Source organism: Salmo salar, chromosome ssa22, assembly GCF_905237065.1.
Source record: "Salmo salar chromosome ssa22, Ssal_v3.1, whole genome shotgun sequence".
NCBI lineage: Eukaryota > Metazoa > Chordata > Actinopteri > Salmoniformes > Salmonidae > Salmo > Salmo salar.
Genome location: NC_059463.1, coordinates 56,995,024 through 57,022,468, shown reverse-complemented (window position 1 = coordinate 57,022,468; position 27,445 = coordinate 56,995,024). Strand labels below are relative to the sequence as shown.

The window sequence follows — 27,445 nt, the reverse complement described above, 5'->3', positions numbered from 1 at the left end:
CAGGTACTGTAGTGTAGGGCAGAGTGACAGGTACTGTAGTGTCATGCAGAGTGACAGGTACTGTAGTGTCAGGGCAGAGTGACAGGTACTGTAGTGTAGGGCAGAGTGACAGGTACTGTAGTGTAGGGCAGAGTGACAGGTACTGTAGTGTCAGGGCAGAGTGACAGGTACTGTAGTGTCAGGGCAGAGTGACAGGTACTGTAGTGTAGGGCAGAGTGACAGGTACTGTAGTGTCAGGGCAGAGTGACAGGTACTGTAGTGTCAGGGCAGAGTGACAGGTTCTGTAGTGTAGGGCAGAGTGACAGGTACTGTAGTGTAGGGCAGAGTGACAGGTACTGTAGTGTCATGCAGAGTGACAGGTACTGTAGTGTAGGGCAGAGTGACAGGTACTGTAGTGTAGGGCAGAGTGACAGGTACTGTAGTGTAGGGCAGAGTGACAGGTACTGTAGTGTCAGGGCAGAGTGACAGGTACTGTAGTGTCAGGGCAGAGTGACAGGTACTGTAGTGTCAGGGCAGAGTGACAGGTACTGTAGTGTCATGCAGAGTGACAGGTACTGTAGTGTAGGGCAGAGTGACAGGTACTGTAGTGTAGGGCAGAGTGACAGGTACTGTAGTGTCATGCAGAGTGACAGGTACTGTAGTGTAGGGCAGAGTGACAGGGTACTGTAGTGTAGGGCAGAGTGACAGGTACTGTAGTGTCAGGGCAGAGTGACAGGTACTGTAGTGTCAGGGCAGAGTGACAGGTACTGTAGTGTAGGGCAGAGTGACCGGGTACTGTAGTGTAGGGCAGAGTGACAGGTACTGTAGTGTCATGCAGAGTGACAGGTACTGTAGTGTAGGGCAGAGTGACAGGTACTGTAGTGTAGGGCAGAGTGACAGGTACTGTAGTGTCGGGCAGAGTGACAGGTACTGTAGTGTAGGGCAGAGTGACAGGTACTGTAGTGTCATGCAGAGTGACAGGTACTGTAGTGTCATGCAGAGTGACAGGTACTGTAGTGTAGGGCAGAGTGACAGGTACTGTAGTGTAGGGCAGAGTGACAGGTACTGTAGTGTCATGCAGAGTGACAGGTACTGTAGTGTAGGGCAGAGTGACAGGTACTGTAGTGTAGGGCAGAGTGACAGGTACTGTAGTGTAGGGCAGAGTGACAGGTACTGTAGTGTCATGCAGAGTGACAGGTACTGTAGTGTAGGGCAGAGTGACAGGTACTGTAGTGTAGGGCAGAGTGACAGGTACTGTAGTGTCATGCAGAGTGACAGGTACTGTAGTGTCGTGCAGAGTGACAGGTACTGTAGTGTCAGGCAGAGTGACAGGTACTGTAGTGTAGGGCAGAGTGACAGGTACTGTAGTGTAGGGCAGAGTGACAGGTACTGTAGTGTAGGGCAGAGTGACAGGTACTGTAGTGTAGGGCAGAGTGACAGGTACTGTAGTGTAGGGCAGAGTGACAGGTACTGTAGTGTCATGCAGAGTGACAGGTACTGTAGTGTAGGGCAGAGTGACAGGTACTGTAGTGTAGGGCAGAGTGACAGGTACTGTAGTGTCATGCAGAGTGACAGGTACTGTAGTGTAGGGCAGAGTGACAGGTACTGTAGTGTAGGGCAGAGTGACAGGTACTGTAGTGTCAGGCAGAGTGACAGGTACTGTAGTGTAGGGCAGAGTGACAGGTACTGTAGTGTAGGGCAGAGTGACAGGTACTGTAGTGTAGGGCAGAGTGACAGGTACTGTAGTGTAGGGCAGAGTGACAGGTACTGTAGTGTAGGGCAGAGTGACAGGTACTGTAGTGTCAGGGCAGAGTGACAGGTACTGTAGTGTCAGGGCAGAGTGACAGGTACTGTAGTGTAGGGCAGAGTGACAGGTACTGTAGTGTCATGCAGAGTGACAGGGTACTGTAGTGTAGGGCAGAGTGACAGGTACTGTAGTGTAGGGCAGAGTGACAGGTACTGTAGTGTCATGCAGAGTGACAGGTACTGTAGTGTAGGGCAGAGTGACAGGTACTGTAGTGTAGGGCAGAGTGACAGGTACTGTAGTGTAGGGCAGAGTGACAGGTACTGTAGTGTCAGGGCAGAGTGACAGGTACTGTAGTGTAGGGCAGAGTGACAGGTACTGTAGTGTAGGGCAGAGTGACAGGTACTGTAGTGTAGGGCAGAGTGACAGGTACTGTAGTGTCATGCAGAGTGACAGGTACTGTAGTGTCAGGCAGAGTGACAGGTACTGTAGTGTAGGGCAGAGTGACAGGTACTGTAGTGTAGGGCAGAGTGACAGGTACTGTAGTGTCAGGGCAGAGTGACAGGTACTGTAGTGTAGGGCAGAGTGACAGGTACTGTAGTGTAGGGCAGAGTGACAGGTACTGTAGTGTCAGGCAGAGTGACAGGTACTGTAGTGTAGGGCAGAGTGACAGGTACTGTAGTGTCATGCAGAGTGACAGGTACTGTAGTGTAGGGCAGAGTGACAGGTACTGTAGTGTAGGGCAGAGTGACAGGTACTGTAGTGTCAGTGCAGAGTGACAGGTACTGTAGTGTAGGGCAGAGTGACAGGTACTGTAGTGTAGGGCAGAGTGACAGGTACTGTAGTGTAGGGCAGAGTGACAGGTACTGTAGTGTCATGCAGAGTGACAGGTACTGTAGTGTCAGGGCAGAGTGACAGGGTACTGTAGTGTAGGGCAGAGTGACAGGTACTGTAGTGTAGGGCAGAGTGACAGGTACTGTAGTGTCGGGCAGAGTGACAGGTACTGTAGTGTAGGGCAGAGTGACAGGTACTGTAGTGTCAGGGCAGAGTGACAGGTACTGTAGTGTCAGTGCAGAGTGACAGGTACTGTAGTGTCAGGGCAGAGTGACAGGTACTGTAGTGTCAGGGCAGAGTGACAGGTACTGTAGTGTAGGGCAGAGTGACAGGTACTGTAGTGTCAGGGCAGAGTGACAGGTACTGTAGTGTCAGGGCAGAGTGACAGGTACTGTAGTGTCAGGGCAGAGTGACAGGTACTGTAGTGTAGGGCAGAGTGACAGGTACTGTAGTGTAGGGCAGAGTGACAGGTACTGTAGTGTCATGCAGAGTGACAGGTACTGTAGTGTAGGGCAGAGTGACAGGTACTGTAGTGTAGGGCAGAGTGACAGGTACTGTAGTGTCATGCAGAGTGACAGGTACTGTAGTGTCATGCAGAGTGACAGGTACTGTAGTGTAGGGCAGAGTGACAGGTACTGTAGTGTAGGGCAGAGTGACAGGTACTGTAGTGTCGGGCAGAGTGACAGGTACTGTAGTGTAGGGCAGAGTGACAGGTACTGTAGTGTCAGGGCAGAGTGACAGGTACTGTAGTGTCAGGGCAGAGTGACAGGGTACTGTAGTGTAGGGCAGAGTGACAGGTACTGTAGTGTCAGGGCAGAGTGACAGGTACTGTAGTGTCAGGGCAGAGTGACAGGTACTGTAGTGTCAGGGCAGAGTGACAGGTACTGTAGTGTAGGGCAGAGTGACAGGTACTGTAGTGTAGGGCAGAGTGACAGGTACTGTAGTGTAGGGCAGAGTGACAGGTACTGTAGTGTCAGGGCAGAGTGACAGGTACTGTAGTGTCAGGGCAGAGTGACAGGTACTGTAGTGTAGGGCAGAGTGACAGGTACTGTAGTGTAGGGCAGAGTGACAGGTACTGTAGTGTCATGCAGAGTGACAGGTACTGTAGTGTAGGGCAGAGTGACAGGTACTGTAGTGTAGGGCAGAGTGACAGGTACTGTAGTGTAGGGCAGAGTGACAGGTACTGTAGTGTCATGCAGAGTGACAGGTACTGTAGTGTCGGGCAGAGTGACAGGTACTGTAGTGTAGGGCAGAGTGACAGGTACTGTAGTGTCATGCAGAGTGACAGGTACTGTAGTGTAGGGCAGAGTGACAGGTACTGTAGTGTAGGGCAGAGTGACAGGTACTGTAGTGTCATGCAGAGTGACAGGTACTGTAGTGTAGGGCAGAGTGACAGGTACTGTAGTGTCAGGGCAGAGTGACAGGTACTGTAGTGTCAGCAGAGTGACAGGTACTGTAGTGTAGGGCAGAGTGACAGGTACTGTAGTGTAGGGCAGAGTGACAGGTACTGTAGTGTCATGCAGAGTGACAGGTACTGTAGTGTAGGGCAGAGTGACAGGTACTGTAGTGTAGGGCAGAGTGACAGGTACTGTAGTGTCATGCAGAGTGACAGGTACTGTAGTGTCATGCAGAGTGACAGGTACTGTAGTGTAGGGCAGAGTGACAGGTACTGTAGTGTAGGGCAGAGTGACAGGTACTGTAGTGTAGGGCAGAGTGACAGGTACTGTAGTGTCATGCAGAGTGACAGGTACTGTAGTGTAGGGCAGAGTGACAGGTACTGTAGTGTAGGGCAGAGTGACAGGTACTGTAGTGTCATGCAGAGTGACAGGTACTGTAGTGTAGGGCAGAGTGACAGGTACTGTAGTGTAGGGCAGAGTGACAGGTACTGTAGTGTCAGTGCAGAGTGACAGGTACTGTAGTGTAGGGCAGAGTGACGGGTACTGTAGTGTAGGGCAGAGTGACAGGTACTGTAGTGTAGGGCAGAGTGACAGGTACTGTAGTGTAGGGCAGAGTGACAGGTACTGTAGTGTAGGGCAGAGTGACAGGTACTGTAGTGTAGGGCAGAGTGACAGGTACTGTAGTGTCATGCAGAGTGACAGGTACTGTAGTGTCATGCAGAGTGACAGGTACTGTAGTGTAGGGCAGAGTGACAGGTACTGTAGTGTAGGGCAGAGTGACAGGTACTGTAGTGTAGGGCAGAGTGACAGGTACTGTAGTGTAGGGCAGAGTGACAGGTACTGTAGTGTAGGGCAGAGTGACAGGTACTGTAGTGTCATGCAGAGTGACAGGTACTGTAGTGTAGGGCAGAGTGACAGGTACTGTAGTGTAGGGCAGAGTGACAGGTACTGTAGTGTCATGCAGAGTGACAGGTACTGTAGTGTAGTGCAGAGTGACAGGTACTGTAGTGTAGGGCAGAGTGACAGGTACTGTAGTGTAGGGCAGAGTGACAGGTACTGTAGTGTCATGCAGAGTGACAGGTACTGTAGTGTAGGGCAGAGTGACAGGTACTGTAGTGTAGGGCAGAGTGACAGGTACTGTAGTGTAGGGCAGAGTGACAGGTACTGTAGTGTCGGGCAGAGTGACAGGTACTGTAGTGTAGGGCAGAGTGACAGGTACTGTAGTGTAGGGCAGAGTGACAGGTACTGTAGTGTCATGCAGAGTGACAGGTACTGTAGTGTAGGGCAGAGTGACAGGTACTGTAGTGTAGGGCAGAGTGACAGGTACTGTAGTGTAGGGCAGAGTGACAGGTACTGTAGTGTAGGGCAGAGTGACAGGTACTGTAGTGTCATGCAGAGTGACAGGTACTGTAGTGTAGGGCAGAGTGACAGGTACTGTAGTGTCATGCAGAGTGACAGGTACTGTAGTGTAGGGCAGAGTGACAGGTACTGTAGTGTAGGGCAGAGTGACAGGTACTGTAGTGTCAGGCAGAGTGACAGGTACTGTAGTGTAGGGCAGAGTGACAGGTACTGTAGTGTAGGGCAGAGTGACAGGTACTGTAGTGTAGGGCAGAGTGACAGGTACTGTAGTGTAGGGCAGAGTGACAGGTACTGTAGTGTAGGGCAGAGTGACAGGTACTGTAGTGTCATGCAGAGTGACAGGTACTGTAGTGTCATGCAGAGTGACAGGTACTGTAGTGTAGGGCAGAGTGACAGGTACTGTAGTGTAGGGCAGAGTGACAGGTACTGTAGTGTAGGGCAGAGTGACAGGTACTGTAGTGTCATGCAGAGTGACAGGTACTGTAGTGTAGGGCAGAGTGACAGGTACTGTAGTGTAGGGCAGAGTGACAGGTACTGTAGTGTAGGGCAGAGTGACAGGTACTGTGAGCAGAGTGACAGGTACTGTAGTGTAGGGCAGAGTGACAGGTACTGTAGTGTAGGGCAGAGTGACAGGTACTGTAGTGTAGGGCAGAGTGACAGGTACTGTAGTGTCGGGCAGAGTGACAGGTACTGTAGTGTTGGGCAGAGTGACAGGTACTGTAGTGTATGGCAGAGTGACAGGTACTGTAGTGTCATGCAGAGTGACAGGTACTGTAGTGTAGGGCAGAGTGACAGGTACTGTAGTGTAGGGCAGAGTGACAGGTACTGTAGTGTCATGCAGAGTGACAGGTACTGTAGTGTAGGGCAGAGTGACAGGTACTGTAGTGTAGGGCAGAGTGACAGGTACTGTAGTGTCGGGCAGAGTGACAGGTACTGTAGTGTAGGGCAGAGTGACAGGTACTGTAGTGTAGGGCAGAGTGACAGGTACTGTAGTGTAGGGCAGAGTGACAGGTACTGTAGTGTCATGCAGAGTGACAGGTACTGTAGTGTAGGGCAGAGTGACAGGTACTGTAGTGTAGGGCAGAGTGACAGGTACTGTAGTGTCATGCAGAGTGACAGGTACTGTAGTGTAGGGCAGAGTGACAGGTACTGTAGTGTAGGGCAGAGTGACAGGTACTGTAGTGTCATGCAGAGTGACAGGTACTGTAGTGTCATGCAGAGTGACAGGTACTGTAGTGTCATGCAGAGTGACAGGTACTGTAGTGTAGGGCAGAGTGACAGGTACTGTAGTGTAGGGCAGAGTGACAGGTACTGTAGTGTAGGGCAGAGTGACAGGTACTGTAGTGTAGGGCAGAGTGACAGGTACTGTAGTGTCATGCAGAGTGACAGGTACTGTAGTGTAGGGCAGAGTGACAGGTACTGTAGTGTAGGGCAGAGTGACAGGTACTGTAGTGTCATGCAGAGTGACAGGTACTGTAGTGTAGGGCAGAGTGACAGGTACTGTAGTGTCATGCAGAGTGACAGGTACTGTAGTGTAGGGCAGAGTGACAGGTACTGTAGTGTCAGGGCAGAGTGACAGGGTACTGTAGTGTCAGGGCAGAGTGACAGGTACTGTAGTGTAGGGCAGAGTGACAGGTACTGTAGTGTAGGGCAGAGTGACAGGTACTGTAGTGTCAGTGCAGAGTGACAGGTACTGTAGTGTAGGGCAGAGTGACAGGTACTGTAGTGTAGGGCAGAGTGACAGGTACTGTAGTGTAGGGCAGAGTGACAGGTACTGTAGTGTCAGGGGCAGAGTGACAGGTACTGTAGTGTAGGGGCAGAGTGACAGGTACTGTAGTGTCATGCAGAGTGACAGGTACTGTAGTGTAGGGCAGAGTGACAGGTACTGTAGTGTAGGGCAGAGTGACAGGTACTGTAGTGTCAGTGCAGAGTGACAGGTACTGTAGTGTCATGCAGAGTGACAGGTACTGTAGTGTAGGGCAGAGTGACAGGGTACTGTAGTGTAGGGCAGAGTGACAGGTACTGTAGTGTCATGCAGAGTGACAGGTACTGTAGTGTAGGGCAGAGTGACAGGTACTGTAGTGTAGGGCAGAGTGACAGGTACTGTAGTGTAGGGCAGAGTGACAGGTACTGTAGTGTCAGGCAGAGTGACAGGTACTGTAGTGTAGGGCAGAGTGACAGGTACTGTAGTGTAGGGCAGAGTGACAGGTACTGTAGTGTCATGCAGAGTGACAGGTACTGTAGTGTAGGGCAGAGTGACAGGTACTGTAGTGTAGGGCAGAGTGACAGGTACTGTAGTGTCATGCAGAGTGACAGGTACTGTAGTGTCATGCAGAGTGACAGGTACTGTAGTGTAGGGCAGAGTGACAGGTACTGTAGTGTAGGGCAGAGTGACAGGTACTGTAGTGTAGGGCAGAGTGACAGGTACTGTAGTGTCATGCAGAGTGACAGGTACTGTAGTGTAGGGCAGAGTGACAGGTACTGTAGTGTAGGGCAGAGTGACAGGTACTGTAGTGTAGGGCAGAGTGACAGGTACTGTAGTGTAGGGCAGAGTGACAGGTACTGTAGTGTAGGGCAGAGTGACAGGTACTGTAGTGTCATGCAGAGTGACAGGTACTGTAGTGTAGGGCAGAGTGACAGGTACTGTAGTGTAGGGGCAGAGTGACAGGTACTGTAGTGTCATGCAGAGTGACAGGTACTGTAGTGTCAGGGCAGAGTGACAGGTACTGTAGTGTAGGGCAGAGTGACAGGTACTGTAGTGTAGGGCAGAGTGACAGGTACTGTAGTGTCAGTGCAGAGTGACAGGTACTGTAGTGTAGGGCAGAGTGACAGGTACTGTAGTGTAGGGCAGAGTGACAGGTACTGTAGTGTCATGCAGAGTGACAGGTACTGTAGTGTAGGGCAGAGTGACAGGTACTGTAGTGTAGGGCAGAGTGACAGGTACTGTAGTGTCATGCAGAGTGACAGGTACTGTAGTGTCATGCAGAGTGACAGGTACTGTAGTGTAGGGCAGAGTGACAGGGTTCTGTAGTGTAGGGCAGAGTGACAGGTACTGTAGTGTCATGCAGAGTGACAGGTACTGTAGTGTAGGGCAGAGTGACAGGTACTGTAGTGTAGGGCAGAGTGACAGGTACTGTAGTGTAGCTCAGAGTGACAGGTACTGTAGTGTCATGCAGAGTGACAGGTACTGTAGTGTAGGGCAGAGTGACAGGTACTGTAGTGTAGGGCAGAGTGACAGGTACTGTAGTGTCATGCAGAGTGACAGGTACTGTAGTGTCATGCAGAGTGACAGGTACTGTAGTGTAGGGCAGAGTGACAGGTACTGTAGTGTAGGGCAGAGTGACAGGTACTGTAGTGTCATGCAGAGTGACAGGTACTGTAGTGTAGGGCAGAGTGACAGGTACTGTAGTGTAGGGCAGAGTGACAGGTACTGTAGTGTCATGCAGAGTGACAGGTACTGTAGTGTCATGCAGAGTGACAGGTACTGTAGTGTAGGGCAGAGTGACAGGTACTGTAGTGTAGGGCAGAGTGACAGGTACTGTAGTGTCATGCAGAGTGACAGGTACTGTAGTGTAGGGCAGAGTGACAGGTACTGTAGTGTCAGGGCAGAGTGACAGGTACTGTAGTGTCAGGTGCAGAGTGACAGGTACTGTAGTGTAGGGCAGAGTGACAGGTACTGTAGTGTAGGGCAGAGTGACAGGTACTGTAGTGTAGGGCAGAGTGACAGGTACTGTAGTGTCATGCAGAGTGACAGGTACTGTAGTGTAGGGCAGAGTGACAGGTACTGTAGTGTCATGCAGAGTGACAGGTACTGTAGTGTAGGGCAGGGCAGAGTGACAGGTACTGTAGTGTAGGGCAGAGTGACAGGTACTGTAGTGTAGGGCAGAGTGACAGGTACTGTAGTGTAGGGCAGAGTGACAGGTACTGTAGTGTAGGGCAGAGTGACAGGTACTGTAGTGTAGGGCAGAGTGACAGGTACTGTAGTGTCATGCAGAGTGACAGGTACTGTAGTGTAGGGCAGAGTGACAGGTACTGTAGTGTCATGCAGAGTGACAGGTACTGTAGTGTCATGCAGAGTGACAGGTACTGTAGTGTAGGGCAGAGTGACAGGTACTGTAGTGTAGGGCAGAGTGACAGGTACTGTAGTGTCATGCAGAGTGACAGGTACTGTAGTGTAGGGCAGAGTGACAGGTACTGTAGTGTAGGGCAGAGTGACAGGTACTGTAGTGTAGGGCAGAGTGACAGGTACTGTAGTGTAGGGCAGAGTGACAGGTACTGTAGTGTAGGGCAGAGTGACAGGTACTGTAGTGTAGGGCAGAGTGACAGGTACTGTAGTGTCATGCAGAGTGACAGGTACTGTAGTGTTGGGCAGAGTGACAGGTACTGTAGTGTAGGGCAGAGTGACAGGTACTGTAGTGTAGTGCAGAGTGACAGGTACTGTAGTGTAGGGCAGAGTGACAGGTACTGTAGTGTCATGCAGAGTGACAGGTACTGTAGTGTCATGCAGAGTGACAGGTACTGTAGTGTAGGGCAGAGTGACGGGTACTGTAGTGTAGGGCAGAGTGACAGGTACTGTAGTGTCATGCAGAGTGACAGGTACTGTAGTGTAGTGCAGAGTGACAGGTACTGTAGTGTAGGGCAGAGTGACAGGTACTGTAGTGTCATGCAGAGTGACAGGTACTGTAGTGTCATGCAGAGTGACAGGTACTGTAGTGTAGGGCAGAGTGACAGGTACTGTAGTGTAGGGCAGAGTGACAGGTACTGTAGTGTAGGGCAGAGTGACAGGTACTGTAGTGTAGGGCAGAGTGACAGGTACTGTAGTGTAGGGCAGAGTGACAGGTACTGTAGTGTAGGGCAGAGTGACAGGTACTGTAGTGTAGGGCAGAGTGACAGGTACTGTAGTGTCAGGGCAGAGTGACAGGTACTGTAGTGTCATGCAGAGTGACAGGTACTGTAGTGTAGGGCAGAGTGACAGGTACTGTAGTGTAGGGCAGAGTGACAGGTACTGTAGTGTCATGCAGAGTGACAGGTACTGTAGTGTAGGGCAGAGTGACAGGTACTGTAGTGTAGGGCAGAGTGACAGGTACTGTAGTGTCATGCAGAGTGACAGGTACTGTAGTGTAGGGCAGAGTGACAGGTACTGTAGTGTAGGGCAGAGTGACAGGTACTGTAGTGTCTGCAGGGCAGAGTGACAGGTACTGTAGTGTCAGGGCAGAGTGACAGGTACTGTAGTGTAGGGCAGAGTGACAGGTACTGTAGTGTCATGCAGAGTGACAGGTACTGTAGTGTAGGGCAGAGTGACAGGTACTGTAGTGTAGGGCAGAGTGACAGGTACTGTAGTGTAGGGCAGAGTGACAGGTACTGTAGTGTCAGGCAGAGTGACAGGTACTGTAGTGTTGGGCAGAGTGACAGGTACTGTAGTGTATGGCAGAGTGACAGGTACTGTAGTGTCATGCAGAGTGACAGGTACTGTAGTGTCATGCAGAGTGACAGGTACTGTAGTGTAGGGCAGAGTGACAGGTACTGTAGTGTTGGGCAGAGTGACAGGTACTGTAGTGTCATGCAGAGTGACAGGTACTGTAGTGTAGGGCAGAGTGACAGGTACTGTAGTGTAGGGCAGAGTGACAGGTACTGTAGTGTCATGCAGAGTGACAGGTACTGTAGTGTCATGCAGAGTGACAGGTACTGTAGTGTAGGGCAGAGTGACAGGTACTGTAGTGTAGGGCAGAGTGACAGGTACTGTAGTGTCATGCAGAGTGACAGGTACTGTAGTGTAGGGCAGAGTGACAGGTACTGTAGTGTCAGGGCAGAGTGACAGGTACTGTAGTGTCATGCAGAGTGACAGGTACTGTAGTGTAGGGCAGAGTGACAGGTACTGTAGTGTAGGGCAGAGTGACAGGTACTGTAGTGTAGGGCAGAGTGACAGGTACTGTAGTGTCATGCAGAGTGACAGGTACTGTAGTGTAGGGCAGAGTGACAGGTACTGTAGTGTCATGCAGAGTGACAGGTACTGTAGTGTAGGGCAGAGTGACAGGTACTGTAGTGTCATGCAGAGTGACAGGTACTGTAGTGTAGGGCAGAGTGACAGGTACTGTAGTGTAGGGCAGAGTGACAGGTACTGTAGTGTAGGGCAGAGTGACAGGTACTGTAGTGTAGGGCAGAGTGACAGGTACTGTAGTGTCATGCAGAGTGACAGGTACTGTAGTGTAGGGCAGAGTGACAGGTACTGTAGTGTCATGCAGAGTGACAGGTACTGTAGTGTCATGCAGAGTGACAGGTACTGTAGTGTAGGGCAGAGTGACAGGTACTGTAGTGTAGGGCAGAGTGACAGGTACTGTAGTGTCATGCAGAGTGACAGGTACTGTAGTGTAGGGCAGAGTGACAGGTACTGTAGTGTAGGGCAGAGTGACAGGTACTGTAGTGTAGGGCAGAGTGACAGGTACTGTAGTGTAGGGCAGAGTGACAGGTACTGTAGTGTAGGGCAGAGTGACAGGTACTGTAGTGTAGGGCAGAGTGACAGGTACTGTAGTGTCAGGGCAGAGTGACAGGTACTGTAGTGTTGGGCAGAGTGACAGGTACTGTAGTGTAGGGCAGAGTGACAGGTACTGTAGTGTAGGGCAGAGTGACAGGTACTGTAGTGTAGGGCAGAGTGACAGGTACTGTAGTGTCATGCAGAGTGACAGGTACTGTAGTGTCATGCAGAGTGACAGGTACTGTAGTGTAGGGCAGAGTGACAGGTACTGTAGTGTAGGGCAGAGTGACAGGTACTGTAGTGTCATGCAGAGTGACAGGTACTGTAGTGTAGGGCAGAGTGACAGGTACTGTAGTGTAGGGCAGAGTGACAGGTACTGTAGTGTAGGGCAGAGTGACAGGTACTGTAGTGTCATGCAGAGTGACAGGTACTGTAGTGTAGGGCAGAGTGACAGGTACTGTAGTGTAGGGCAGAGTGACAGGTACTGTAGTGTCATGCAGAGTGACAGGTACTGTAGTGTCATGCAGAGTGACAGGTACTGTAGTGTAGGGCAGAGTGACAGGTACTGTAGTGTAGGGCAGAGTGACAGGTACTGTAGTGTCATGCAGAGTGACAGGTACTGTAGTGTAGGGCAGAGTGACAGGTACTGTAGTGTAGGGCAGAGTGACAGGTACTGTAGTGTAGGGCAGAGTGACAGGTACTGTAGTGTCATGCAGAGTGACAGGTACTGTAGTGTAGGGCAGAGTGACAGGTACTGTAGTGTAGGGCAGAGTGACAGGTACTGTAGTGTCATGCAGAGTGACAGGTACTGTAGTGTCATGCAGAGTGACAGGTACTGTAGTGTAGGGCAGAGTGACAGGTACTGTAGTGTAGGGCAGAGTGACAGGTACTGTAGTGTCATGCAGAGTGACAGGTACTGTAGTGTAGGGCAGAGTGACAGGTACTGTAGTGTAGGGCAGAGTGACAGGTACTGTAGTGTCAGGCAGAGTGACAGGTACTGTAGTGTCAGGCAGAGTGACAGGTACTGTAGTGTAGGGCAGAGTGACAGGTACTGTAGTGTAGGGCAGAGTGACAGGTACTGTAGTGTCATGCAGAGTGACAGGTACTGTAGTGTAGGGCAGAGTGACAGGTACTGTAGCAGTGACAGGTACTGTAGTGTCAGGGCAGAGTGACAGGTACTGTAGTGTCATGCAGAGTGACAGGTACTGTAGTGTAGGGCAGAGTGACAGGTACTGTAGTGTAGGGCAGAGTGACAGGTACTGTAGTGTCAGGGCAGAGTGACAGGTACTGTAGTGTCAGTGCAGAGTGACAGGTACTGTAGTGTAGGGCAGAGTGACAGGTACTGTAGTGTAGGGCAGAGTGACAGGTACTGTAGTGTAGGGCAGAGTGACAGGTACTGTAGTGTAGTGCAGAGTGACAGGTACTGTAGTGTAGGGCAGAGTGACAGGTACTGTAGTGTCGGGCAGAGTGACAGGTACTGTAGTGTAGGGCAGAGTGACAGGTACTGTAGTGTAGGGCAGAGTGACAGGTACTGTAGTGTCATGCAGAGTGACAGGTACTGTAGTGTCATGCAGAGTGACAGGTACTGTAGTGTAGGGCAGAGTGACAGGTACTGTAGTGTAGGGCAGAGTGACAGGTACTGTAGTGTCATGCAGAGTGACAGGTACTGTAGTGTAGGGCAGAGTGACAGGTACTGTAGTGTAGGGCAGAGTGACAGGTACTGTAGTGTCATGCAGAGTGACAGGTACTGTAGTGTAGGGCAGAGTGACAGGTACTGTAGTGTAGGGCAGAGTGACAGGTACTGTAGTGTAGTGCAGAGTGACAGGTACTGTAGTGTCATGCAGAGTGACAGGTACTGTAGTGTAGGGCAGAGTGACAGGTACTGTAGTGTAGGGCAGAGTGACAGGTACTGTAGTGTCATGCAGAGTGACAGGTACTGTAGTGTCGGGCAGAGTGACAGGTACTGTAGTGTAGGGCAGAGTGACAGGTACTGTAGTGTAGGGCAGAGTGACAGGTACTGTAGTGTCATGCAGAGTGACAGGTACTGTAGTGTCAGGCAGAGTGACAGGTACTGTAGTGTAGGGCAGAGTGACAGGTACTGTAGTGTCATGCAGAGTGACAGGTACTGTAGTGTAGGGCAGAGTGACAGGTACTGTAGTGTAGGGCAGAGTGACAGGTACTGTAGTGTCATGCAGAGTGACAGGTACTGTAGTGTAGGGCAGAGTGACAGGTACTGTAGTGTCATGCAGAGTGACAGGTACTGTAGTGTCATGCAGAGTGACAGGTACTGTAGTGTAGGGCAGAGTGACAGGTACTGTAGTGTAGGGCAGAGTGACAGGTACTGTAGTGTCATGCAGAGTGACAGGTACTGTAGTGTAGGGCAGAGTGACAGGTACTGTAGTGTAGGGCAGAGTGACAGGTACTGTAGTGTCATGCAGAGTGACAGGTACTGTAGTGTCATGCAGAGTGACAGGTACTGTAGTGTAGGGCAGAGTGACAGGTACTGTAGTGTAGGGCAGAGTGACAGGTACTGTAGTGTAGGGCAGAGTGACAGGTACTGTAGTGTCATGCAGAGTGACAGGTACTGTAGTGTAGGGCAGAGTGACAGGTACTGTAGTGTCATGCAGAGTGACAGGTACTGTAGTGTCATGCAGAGTGACAGGTACTGTAGTGTCATGCAGAGTGACAGGTACTGTAGTGTAGGGCAGAGTGACAGGTACTGTAGTGTAGGGCAGAGTGACAGGTACTGTAGTGTAGGGCAGAGTGACAGGTACTGTAGTGTCATGCAGAGTGACAGGTACTGTAGTGTAGGGCAGAGTGACAGGTACTGTAGTGTCATGCAGAGTGACAGGTACTGTAGTGTCATGCAGAGTGACAGGTACTGTAGTGTAGGGCAGAGTGACAGGTACTGTAGTGTAGGGCAGAGTGACAGGTACTGTAGTGTCATGCAGAGTGACAGGTACTGTAGTGTAGGGCAGAGTGACGGGTACTGTAGTGTAGGGCAGAGTGACAGGTACTGTAGTGTAGGGGAGAGTGACAGGTACTGTAGTGTAGGGCAGAGTGACAGGTACTGTAGTGTAGGGCAGAGTGACAGGTACTGTAGTGTAGGGCAGAGTGACAGGTACTGTAGTGTCAGGCAGAGTGAGAGGTACTGTAGTGTTGGGCAGAGTGACAGGTACTGTAGTGTAGGGCAGAGTGACAGGTACTGTAGTGTAGGGCAGAGTGACAGGTACTGTAGTGTAGGGCAGAGTGACAGGTACTGTAGTGTCATGCAGAGTGACAGGTACTGAAGTGTCATGCAGAGTGACAGGTACTGTAGTGTAGGGCAGAGTGACGGGTTCTGTAGTGTAGGGCAGAGTGACAGGTACTGTAGTGTCATGCAGAGTGACAGGTACTGTAGTGTAGGGCAGAGTGACAGGTACTGTAGTGTAGGGCAGAGTGAGAGGTACTGTAGTGTTGGGCAGAGTGACAGGTACTGTAGTGTCATGCAGAGTGACAGGTACTGTAGTGTAGGGCAGAGTGACAGGTACTGTAGTGTAGGGCAGAGTGACAGGTACTGTAGTGTCATGCAGAGTGACAGGTACTGAAGTGTCATGCAGAGTGACAGGTACTGTAGTCTAGGGCAGAGTGACGGGTTCTGTAGTGTAGGGCAGAGTGACAGGTACTGTAGTGTCATGCAGAGTGACAGGTACTGTAGTGTAGGGCAGAGTGACAGGTACTGTAGTGTAGGGCAGAGTGACAGGTACTGTAGTGTAGGGCAGAGTGACAGGTACTGTAGTGTCAGGCAGAGTGACAGGTACTGTAGTGTAGGGCAGAGTGACAGGTACTGTAGTGTAGGGCAGAGTGACAGGTACTGTAGTGTCAGGCAGAGTGACAGGTACTGTAGTGTCAGGCAGAGTGACAGGTACTGTAGTGTAGGGCAGAGTGACAGGTACTGTAGTGTAGGGCAGAGTGACAGGTACTGTAGTGTAGGGCAGAGTGACAGGTACTGTAGTGTCATGCAGAGTGACAGGTACTGTAGTGTAGGGCAGAGTTACAGGTACTGTAGTGTCATGCAGAGTGACAGGTACTGTAGTCTCATGCAGAGTGACAGGTACTGTAGTGTCATGCAGAGTGACAGGTTCTGTAGCGTAGGGCAGAGTGACAGGTACTGTAGTGTCATGTAGAGTGACAGGTACTGTAGTGTAGGGCAGAGTGACAGGTACTGTAGTGTAGGGCAGAGTGACAGGTACTGTAGTGTCAGGGAGAGTGACAGGTACTGTAGTGTAGGGCAGAGTGATGTTTACTGTAGTGTTGGCTAGAGTGATGTTTACTGTAGTGTAGGGCAGAGTGATGTTTACTGTAGTGTAGGGCAGAGTGATGTTTACTGTATTGTAGGGCAGAGTGATGTTTACTGTAGTGTCATGCAGAGTGAGAGGTTCTGTAGTGTAGGGCAGAGTGACAGGTACTGTAGTTTAGGGCAGAGTGACAGGTACTGTAGTTTAGGGCAGAGTGACAGGTACTGTAGTGTAGGTCAGAGTGACAGGTACTGTAGTGTCATGCAGAGTGACAGGTACTGTAGTGTAGGGCAGAGTGACAAGTACTGTAGTGTCATGCAGAGTGACAGGTACTGTAGTCTCATGCAGAGTGACAGGTACTGTAGTGTCATGCAGAGTGACAGGTACTGTAGTGTCATGCAGAGTGACAGGTACTGTAGTGTAGGGCAGAGTGACGGGTTCTGTAGTGTAGGGCAGAGTGACAGGTACTGTAGTGTCATGCAGAGTGACAGGTACTGTAGTGTAGGGCAGAGTGACAGGTACTGTAGTGTAGGGCAGAGTGAGAGGTACTGTAGTGTTGGGCAGAGTGACAGGTACTGTAGTGTCATGCAGAGTGACAGGTACTGTAGTGTAGGGCAGAGTGACAGGTACTGTAGTGTAGGGCAGAGTGACAGGTACTGTATTGTCATGCAGAGTGACAGGTACTGAAGTGTCATGCAGAGTGACAGGTACTGTAGTGTAGGGCAGAGTGACAGGTACTGTAGTGTAGGGCAGAGTGACAGGTACTGTAGTGTCATGCAGAGTGACAGGTACTGTAGTGTAGGGCAGAGTGACAGGTACTGTAGTGTAGGGCAGAGTGACAGGTACTGTAGTGTAGGGCAGAGTGACAGGTACTGTAGTGTCGGGCAGAGTGACAGGTACTGTAGTGTAGGGCAGAGTGACAGGTACTGTAGTGTAGGGCAGAGTGACAGGTACTGTAGTGTCAGGCAGAGTGACAGGTACTGTAGTGTCAGGCAGAGTGACAGGTACTGTAGTGTAGGGCAGAGTGACAGGTACTGTAGTGTAGGGCAGAGTGACAGGTACTGTAGTGTAGGGCAGAGTGACAGGTACTGTAGTGTCATGCAGAGTGACAGGTACTGTAGTGTAGGGCAGAGTGACAGGTACTGTAGTGTCGGGCAGAGTGACAGGTACTGTAGTGTCATGCAGAGTGACAGGTACTGTAGTGTCATGCAGAGTGACAGGTACTGTAGTGTAGGGCAGAGTGACAGGTACTGTAGTGTCATGCAGAGTGACAGGTACTGTAGTGTCGGGCAGAGTGACAGGTACTGTAGTGTCGGGCAGAGTGACAGGTACTGTAGTGTCAGGGCAGAGTGACAGGTACTGTAGTGTCGGGCAGAGTGACAGGTACTGTAGTGTCGGGCAGAGTGACAGGTACTGTAGTGTCAGGGCAGAGTGACAGGTACTGTAGTGTCAGGGCAGAGTGACAGGTACTGTAGTGTAGGGCAGAGTGACAGGTTACTGTAGTGTCGGGCAGAGTGACAGGTTACTGTAGTGTAGGGCAGAGTGACAGGTTTACTGTAGTGTAGGGCAGAGTGACAGGTTTACTGTAGTGTCATGCAGAGTGAGAGGTACTGTAGTGTCGGGCAGAGTGACAGGTACTGTAGTTTAGGGCAGAGTGACAGGTACTGTAGTTTAGGGCAGAGTGACAGGTACTGTAGTGTAGGTCAGAGTGACAGGTACTGTAGTGTCATGCAGAGTGACAGGTACTGTAGTGTAGGGCAGAGTGACAAGTACTGTAGTGTCATGCAGAGTGACAGGTACTGTAGTCTCATGCAGAGTGACAGGTACTGTAGTGTCATGCAGAGTGACAGGTTCTGTAGTGTCGGGCAGAGTGACAGGTACTGTAGTGTAGGGCAGAGTGACAGGTACTGTAGTGTAGGGCAGAGTGACAGGTACTGTAGTGTAGGGCAGAGTGACAGGTACTGTAGTGTCATGCAGAGTGACAGGTACTGTAGTGTAGGGCAGAGTGACTCGTACTGTAGTGTAGGGCAGAGTGACTCGTACTGTAGTGTAGGGCAGAGTGATGTTTACTGTAGTGTAGGGCAGAGTGACAGGTACTGTAGTGTCATGCAGAGTGACAGTTACTGTAGTGTCAGGCAGAGTGACAGGTACTGTAGTGTCATGCAGAGTGACAGGTACTGTAGTCTCATGCAGAGTGACAGGTACTGTAGTGTAGGGCAGAGTGACAGGTACTGTAGTGTCAGGCAGAGTGACAGGTTCTGTAGTGCAGGGCAGAGTGACAGGTACTGTAGTGTCATGTAGAGTGACAGGTACTGTAGTGTAGAGTAGAGTGACAGGTACTGTAGTGTAGGGCAGAGTGACAGGTACTGTAGTGTCAGGCAGAGTGACAGGTACTGTAGTGTAGGGAAGAGTGATGTTTACTGTAGTGTTGGCTAGAGTGATGTTTACTGTAGTGTAGGGCAGAGTGATGTTTACTGTAGTGTAGGGCAGAGTGATGTTTACTGTAGTGTAGGGCAGAGTGATGTTTACTGTAGTGTAGGGCAGAGTGATGTTTACTGTAGTGTTGGGCAGAGTGATGTTTACTGTAGTGTAGGGCAGAGTGATGTTTACTGTAGTGTAGGGCAGCGTGATGTTTACTGTAGTGTAGGGCAGAGTGACAGGTACTGTAGTGTAGTGCAGAGTGACAGGTACTGTAGTGTAGGGCAGAGTGACAGGTACTGTAGTGTCATGCAGAGTGACAGGTACTGTAGTGTAGGGCAGAGTGATGTTTACTGTAGTTTCAGGCAGAGTGATGTTTACTGTAGTGTCAGGCAGAGTTATGTTTACTGTAGTGTAGGGCAGAGTGATGTTTACTGTAGTTTCAGGCAATCCCACAGTATCATATTGATACAGAAAATCTGATGTTTCACTTTTAAAATGTATGTCAAACAAAAACTTATGATTGCAAAGTTAAACAAACAATACACCTCTACCCACAACGATGACTTTCCGCTGTACATTTGACCAAAAGTCATTTACTTGAAGAACAGTGCAGCAGCTAAGTTTGGTAACAGAATGATGCAACCAAAAGCACAAACCCTCATTATGTTATTAACAAACTATGCATCCGCTTTATACTTCAAGTAAATGTGTTTTTGTAAAAACATTCTGTGGAAATTGTTAGAATTGGTACTTGTTTGTAGAGTTGCATGTTTTTTTTTTTAAACTTTGAAATCATTGTTTTTTGTTTGACATACATTATAAAGTGAAAAATCTGAGTCTCTGGATAAAACGGTTAATTTTGGAATTGCCCTTATGTGTGTCCATTATTTTGCATCCTTTATAAAATGTGAAAGACCATCTTGTACAATGGATTATGGACAGATTATTTTCAAGATTATTCTCTATACCTCATACTTGTTAAGGTCATTATACTTGAAACTACAGTGTATTACGAGCAGTGTTAATACTCGAACGACATCTTCAAAGACATCTTTCCATTTGTTTCAAATAGGCAACCAAGAACTTGACAACAACGAATGTGGAATCCAAATATTTTCTAATAATGGAATCAGTGATTTATGTATAGCGCGCGCGCGCGTGTGTGTGTGTGTGTGAGAGAGAGACGTATCTCTCTCTTTTACGTGTATTTCTGTGTGTGCGTGCGTGCATAAAAAATATATCAACCATGCATGATTGCACGGTCGGCAATAGCTTGTATAAAGCTGCAACAGTGTTAGGTAACCTCCTACGCTCAATGAACACTGTAAGGTACATCAGGTTTTCCCTGGTTGCCTACACAAGCGGAACCATTAGGGATTCCTGATATCGATTTGTATTACCCATTTCTCGCGATCAAAGAAGCAGCCTGTGGGTTGAAAAGAAGAATAGACATTAAACTTGATGACGCCCGCTCCGACATCCCCCCCTCCGACCTCTCTCTCTCTAAAATAATATTTACAACAATTTAATTTCAACAATGATATTGTAGTCATGGACATACAGTAGATATATTGGTGTAGTAGACTAGGATACACATAAAAGCCCATCCTGTGATTTAAGCTGAAAAAGAAAATGTGTGTTGCAGGCTTTGGGCATTAAGTAATTTTACAAACGCATATTTGATTTTCCGTGGAGAGAAAGAGAGAGAGAGAGAGAGAGAGAGAGAGAGAGAGAGAGCGAAGGCGTCATTCCCTCCGTAGCGCTCAGGGTGAGATACTTGTATGTCTCCTCTCCATCGTCTCCATCCAAGTGAGAGGATTTCTAAGGGATCAACAACGAAAGAGAGATCACTTTCATCAGAGAGAAGCCGCTGCATTCTTAGCCCCCCAAAAAAGGGGAGTCTCGGAGAAGTTCGTTGTTTGAGTGAGTGAGGAGGATGATGTCACAGACACCAGGTGGACATGTTCCCGAACGCAATTCCGTTATCATCATGCGCCTCAAGATGTGTGCTCCTGTGATGGACTGCTTGTGAAATAAACGTCAACTTTTCGGAGTTCTATATCTTCAAGATTCCCCAAGTTGTCCGTTTTGTTTTAAAACAATTTATTAGCGTTTAGATATTCGTTGTGGAAAGTAGCCTATGACATCAGCGCACGGTGGGAGTTCGGTGGTGATTCACGCTTTAAACCGTGGAATATCAACATCACGTATTCGGGCGCATTTAATGCGCATTTAAAGACATTTAATGAGTTATGATTAGTATCCAGTACATTTTTCTTTCAACAAAGTATTAGTCGGTTGCTGTTCTTCATTGAATGTCGACCCACTGTCTTCAAGTCTGGAATGTACGTCCGAGCAACAAGCGATTGTGTGAACCGTACACTGCTATTGGGAAGTCGTGCGCACATTTAGGAGGAGTAACGCATTGGTAAACCCGTCGGTAGCCTATAGCGGAATAATATGCGCACCTTTCTCACCTGCGCATTTTCTTCTTGCAAATGAGCACACATTAACTTACTTTGGACGATGCCTAACCTTTATTTCATTGAAGTATTATAAAAGAAAAAAAGTGCCTTGGTGCGTCGGGTCTTTTTTCTACATCGAAATCGGAGGAGGTATAAGGGGAAAGAGCAAGAGAGAGACCATGGCCAAGCTAAGGCATGGTGGTGTGGTTCTAGAACTGAAGAAACCCTACTTTACCTGGCAAGTATTATGTGTGATGAAAGCTCTATTTGACCTTACGGCATCGCAGGAAATTTACGCACCGCATTCCATAAGAATGGAGGGAGACTTGACGCTTGGCGGCCTCTTCCCGGTGCACGCCCGGGGGATCCCGGGGGAGCCGTGTGGGGATATCAAGAAAGAGAACGGGATCCATCGTCTCGAAGCTATGATGTACGCCTTGGACCAAATCAACAGTGATGACGATCTTCTTCCCAATGTCACCCTAGGTGCCCGGGTACTCGATACGTGTTCGAGGGACACCTATGCTCTGGAGCAGTCTCTGACTTTTGTGCAGGCACTCATACAAAAAGACACTTCGGATGTGAGGTGTACTAACGGTGAACCACCAGTTTTCGTCAAGCCAGAGAAAGTTGTAGGAGTGATAGGAGCTTCAGCGAGTTCTGTATCGATCATGGTGGCGAACATATTACGTCTGTTTCAGGTAAGAAAAGATTATTAACACGGTGTAGTTGCTGTCAATATTATTCAGTTATTAGTGACACAAACACACAGAGTGAATGATATCTTCTCAGAACTATTTCAGATTCCATGAATGGCCTTCATTTACATCCGAGATACATCTAAATGTTTAGAAATCGATTTCCGTCCACTGATGCTGATATGTGTCCTCTCTCTCCCCCAAGTGTTTGATGCATTTGTGATGCTGTTGAATGCTTGAAAGGCTATAGTGAACCACAGCCTGTAAAGTTGTATAATGCTAGCACGCGTATACGTTTTATTTCATCTTGTGAATACAAAGTGCACTGGAGACACCAAGTTCAGGTTTAAAGACTCAGCCCAGTTCTCATATCGGTATCTGTACTGCGAGATACCGGCTACAGTAAAAGCGGTTGAACTTCAGTAGCACTTCCTCTGTCACTATACAGCACCGCATTGCTTCAGTAGAACATGGTTTTGAAAGAACAGCTTCGTAGTGCGACCGCACCGCTCTACTGCTCTCGCATTCAGGCCTCGTTCAGTAGTAGGGCACGGCATTGTGGAACGTTCATAAGACCATGGTGCTGAAAGGACAGCTCCATGCCACCACCGCACTACAATATGGCTCACCGCTTTCGTATTCTGGCCGTGTTCAGTAGGTCACAACAGTATGTATTCACCTCACGGAATACCCCCAATATCTCTGCCAATAACTGCCTTCAGAGTTCTGGGCGTATTCAACTCTGAAACGCAGTAGTAGGGCAACTGTGGTTAGGGCCTACCTGCACCAATCGCCTTTGTGGTCATAGAAACCACAAATGTCATATTACTGCAGATCAATTGGGTTTTCCCACCTTCTTATTATATTAGCAGCATATGGGTATCTCTGATCGATTAGGACACACACAATTTGTCCCAGATTTACACACACGGGACTGGACATAGGAATACAGACATGGAAATATCGTTAATTAAAATTTTCGCAGGAAATCATTATTTGTCAGCCAGCATATCCATATGGGCATTTCACACAGGCCTATAGGGTTTGCAATAGATATGGGGACATTAAAACTGTAATGGGAAATGATCAGATGTCTGACAGTATATCCCCATGGATCATAGGTGTCGGATGGACATATGTGCAGAGAATATCCCTTTAATTATTGCTTCTCTGATAGAAAAGGCATCCACACAGCTGTAGCTACACAGCTGTTCTCTACCTAGCTAATGTATTTAAATGTCCCAGTTGGCAGTCCAAACCTGCACCAGAACACAAACCCATTACACCACTAGTAACCATGCTCTGTGCTTATAGCATTACCAATGAGGCTCTGTGGGTGTGTTTAAGACGAGGCTCTGTGGGTGTGTCTCAGATGAGGCTCTGTGGGTGTGTCTCAGATGAGACTCTGTGGGTGTGTTTCAGATGAGGCTCTGTGGGTGTGTCTCAGATGAGGCTCTGTGGGTGTGTCTCAGATGAGGCTCTGTGGGTGTGTCTCAGATGAGGCTCTGTGGGTGTTTCTCAGATGAGGCTCTGTGGCTGTGTCTCAGATGAGGCTCTGTGGATGTGTGTCTCAGATGAGGCTCTGTGGGTGTGTCTTAGATGAGGCTCTGTGGGTGTGTCTCAGATGAGGCTCTGTGGGTGTGTTTCTCAGATGAGGCTCTGTGGGTGTGTCTTAGGTGAGGCTCTGTGGGTGTGTCTCAGATGAGGCTCTGTGGGTATGTCTCAGATGAGCCTCTGTGGGTGTGTCTCAGATGAGGCTCTGTGGGTGTGTCTTAGATGAGGCTCAGTGGGTGTGTCTCAGATGAGTCTCTGTGGGTGTGTCTTAGATGAGGCTCTGTGGGTGTGTCTCAGATGAGGCTCTGTGGGTGTGTCTCAGATGAGGCTCTGTGGGTGTGTCTCAGATGAGGCTCTGTGGGTGTGTCTCAGATGAGGCTCTGTGGGTGTGTCTTAGATGAGGCTCTGTGTGTGTGTCTTAGATGAGGCTCTGTGGGTGTGTCTCAGATGAGGCTCTGTGGATGTGTGTCTCAGATGAGACTGTGGGTGTGTCTTAGATGAGGCTCTGTGGGTGTTTCTCAGATGAGGCTCTGTGGGTGTGTCTCAGATGAGGCTCTGTGGGTGTCTCTCAGATGAGGCTCTGTGTGTGTGTCTTAGATGAGGCTCTGTGGGTGTGTCTCAGATGAGGCTCTGTGTGTGTGAAACACACCCACAGAGCCTCACCTGAGGATGAGGCTCTGTGGGTGTGAGGCTCTGTGGGTGTGTGGGTGTGGCTCTGTGGGTGTGGCTCTGAGGCTCTGTGGGTGTGTTTCAGATGAGGCTCTGTGGGTCTATATCTCAGATGAGCCTCTGTGGGTGTTTCTCAGATGAGGCTCTGTGGGTGTTTCTCAGATTAGGCTCTGTGGGTGTTTCTCAGATTAGGCTCTGTGGGTGTATGTCTCAGATGAGGCTCTGTGGGTGTTTCTCAGACGACAGCCGGGTCGGGTCAATTCCAGAAAATGATGTCATGGCTTTAGAAGCTTCTGATAGGCTAATTGACATAATTTGAGTCAATTGGAGGTGTACCGGTGGATGTATTTCAAGGCCTACCTTCAAATTCAGTGCCTCTTTGCTTGACATCATGTGAAAATCAAAAGAAATCAGCCAAAACCTCAGAAAAAAAATTGTAGACCTCCACAAGTCTGGTTTATCCTTGAGAGCAATTTCCAAACGCCTGAAGGTACCACATTCATCTGTAAAAACAATAGTACGCAAGTATAAACACCATGGGACCACGTAGCCGTCATACCGCTCAGGAAGAGATGAACGTACTTTGGTGCAAAAAGTGGAAATCAATCCCAGAACAACAGCAAAGGACCTTGTGAAGATGCTGGAGGAAACAGGTACAAAAGTATCTATATCCACAGTAAAACGAGTCCTATATCAACATAACCTGAAAGGCCGCTCAGCAAGGAAGAAGCCACTGCTCCAAAACCGCCATAAAAAAGTCAGACTACGGTTTGCAACTGCACATGGGGACAAAGATCGTACTTTTTGGAGAAATGTCCTCTGGTCTGATGAAACAAAAATAGAACTGCTTGGCCATAATGACCATCGTTATGTTTGGAGGACAAAGGGGGAGCCTTGCAGGCCGAAGAACACCATCCCAACCGTGAAGCACAGGGGTGGCAGCATCCTGTTGTGGGGGTGCTTTGCTGCAGGAGGGACTGTTGTACTTCACAGAATAGATGGCATCATGAGGAGGGACAATTATGTGGATATGTTGAAGCAACATCTCAAGACATCAGTCAGGAAGTTAAAGCTTGTTCCCGAATGGGTCTTCCAAATGGACAATAACACCAAGCATCCTTCCAAAGTTGTGGCAAAATGGCTTAAGGACAACAAAGTCAAGGTATTGGAGTGGCCATCACAAAGCCCTGACCTAAATCCTATAGAGAATTTGTGGGAAGAACTGAAAAAACGTTTCCGAGCAAGGAAGCCTACAAACCTGACTCAGTTACACCAGCTCTGTCAGGAGGAATGGGCCAAAATTCACCCATCTTATTGTGGGAAGCTTCCGGAAGGCTACCCGAAACATTTGACCAAAGTTAAACAATTTATAAGCAATGCTACCATATACTAATTGAGTGTATGTAAACTTCTGACCCACTGGGAATGTGATGAAAGAAATAAAAGCTGAAATAAATCATTCTCTCTACTATTATTCTGACATTTCACATTCTTAAAATAAAGTGGTGATCCTAACTGACCTAAGACAGGACATGTTTACTAGGATTAAATGTCAGGAATTGTGAAAACTGAGTTTAAATGTATTTGGCCAAGGTGTATGTAAACTTCCGAGTTCAACTGTACATTTAACGTATAAGACATCTTAAGCAGAATGTGGCAGAACGATACTGGTAACTTACACCTTCTCGACTGCGTTGTGCCTTTAATCTATCAAGCTACTGGCTGAATGCTGGGAAAAAGTCTGCTGTGTTGTGACGGGATGCAATAGTGATAATTTAACGTTTCATCAGACAGCACACGATTCTTTTTATTTCCGGTGGACAGGCTGAGGCTTAAAATGTCACGCATGTAGTCCACATTTGGAGCGAAGCTGCTTTCTTAATTGGGGGAGAACAATCAGCCTTGATCCAGCACCGTATGTGGTGAAGCTGTGGGAATGCTGTGCCCTGTCTGCCCAGTGTGGGAGGCCTGAACAAGGAGGAGGACATCCCTAGATTGGTCTCAATGAAGCCTGCTTGAATGAAGCTGTTTACGTGGGGCCCCCTACCCTCCTCTTCCCATCAATCTCTGTAGTTTGGTTGCTTTTCCCGAAACCACCAAGTAATTCATGTTTAGGTGATATATCACATTTTGTTTGTTTTTTTGATTGTTTTTTTCAAGCTTTGGGATGGGGGTGAGTGTTTACAAATTGTTCCAATGGGTCCTGCAGCCAGTAGGATGCTAAGGGTCTATATTAGGCTTATGGTGCTAATTATATATTTTTTTAATGTCAAATGATGCCTCTATTATAACTTCCCTGTGGCTCAGTTGGTAGAGCATGGTGTTTGCAATGCCAGCATGGTGTGTGCAACGCCAGGGTTGTGGGTTCGATTCCCACGGGGGGCCAGTACAAAAAAAATACAAAATATGCATGAAATGTATGCATTCACTACTGTAAGTCGCTCTGGATAAGAGCATCTGCTAAATGAGTAAAATTTAAATGTTAATATAAGTATTCATGTTGATCAATATTTAGACTGCTGGTCTATTGTAAATGATCCAATTGATGTCTGATCCAAAAACAAAATGCTGAACTTCTTGTCATTTCCAATATAAAGCTTAATGCAGAGGCTCCAAGACATTGTTCAGTACACTTCTTGAACGCTGTGAAGAAACGTATCAGTGAACTGTATTCTGTAATTAGTTACAAAGACAATGGTGTATTGTTGCTCTTTGTCAGATACCCAACAATCCATGAACAACTCTTTTAACCCATGAGTGCATTTTGGAGAGAAAATGGGTTAAGGCATTCTATTTAACCTTGAAGTCAAATCATCAATAACATGTTTGTTTAGTTACCTGGCAATGACCACAAGGGTGTTTCAAATATCTGTCAGTCAAGATGAGCTCATGAATATAAGCTCCCCGCCCACTCAACACGTTCTTTCAGGCTTCCTTATAGTTGAAGATGAGAGAGAAGTTTACATTTGTCAAATTCGAAACATTTTAATTGCATTAAACAATTATGTTTTTACCTGGGAAATACGATGACTGTGCAGGACCTTTAAAGTAGGTCTACACACTTTTTAAAACATTAGTTATTTCGTTTTAATCATTGCAAGTATACAGCTGCTGTCAGAAATGATTTTATTTATTTCTCAGTATTTATGAAATTCATGAGTTCAGAAAAAAAAGTAGGTGACATTTTAATCAGTTGCAATTTTAGACCAAAAAGTACTTAAAGGTTTTAGACACCTGAGAAGCAGAACAACAAACACAACCTTAGAACCCCCATAAAATCTCTCTCTCTCTCTCTCTCTCTCTCTCTCTCTCTCTCTCTCTCTCTCTCTCTCTCTCTCTCTCTCTCTCTCTCTCTCTCTCTCTCTCTCTCTCTCTCTCTCTCTCTCTCTCTCTCTCTCTCTCTCGGCATGGGAAACATATGTTTACATTGCTAAAGCAGGTGAAATAGATAATAAACAAAAGTGAAATGAACAATAAAAACATTTAATTAAACATTACACTCACAAAAGTTCCAAAAGAATAAAGACATTTCTAATGTCCTATTATGTCTATATACAGTGTTGTAACGATGTGCAA

General features: G+C 48.4%; 1 protein-coding gene across 1 annotated transcript in view; it reads left to right on the top strand.

Moving 5' to 3' along the window:
• The first annotated feature begins 20,259 nt into the window (after positions 1–20,259).
• The window catches only part of grm7 (glutamate metabotropic receptor 7), a 359,100-nt gene continuing 351,914 nt past the window's right edge, over positions 20,260–27,445 (top strand). The window contains exon 1 of the mRNA XM_045705724.1: positions 20,260–21,649. Within this exon, the coding sequence (XP_045561680.1) occupies positions 21,128–21,649 (522 nt within the window). The 5' untranslated portion in view covers positions 20,260–21,127. The remainder of the gene's footprint in view (positions 21,650–27,445) is intronic.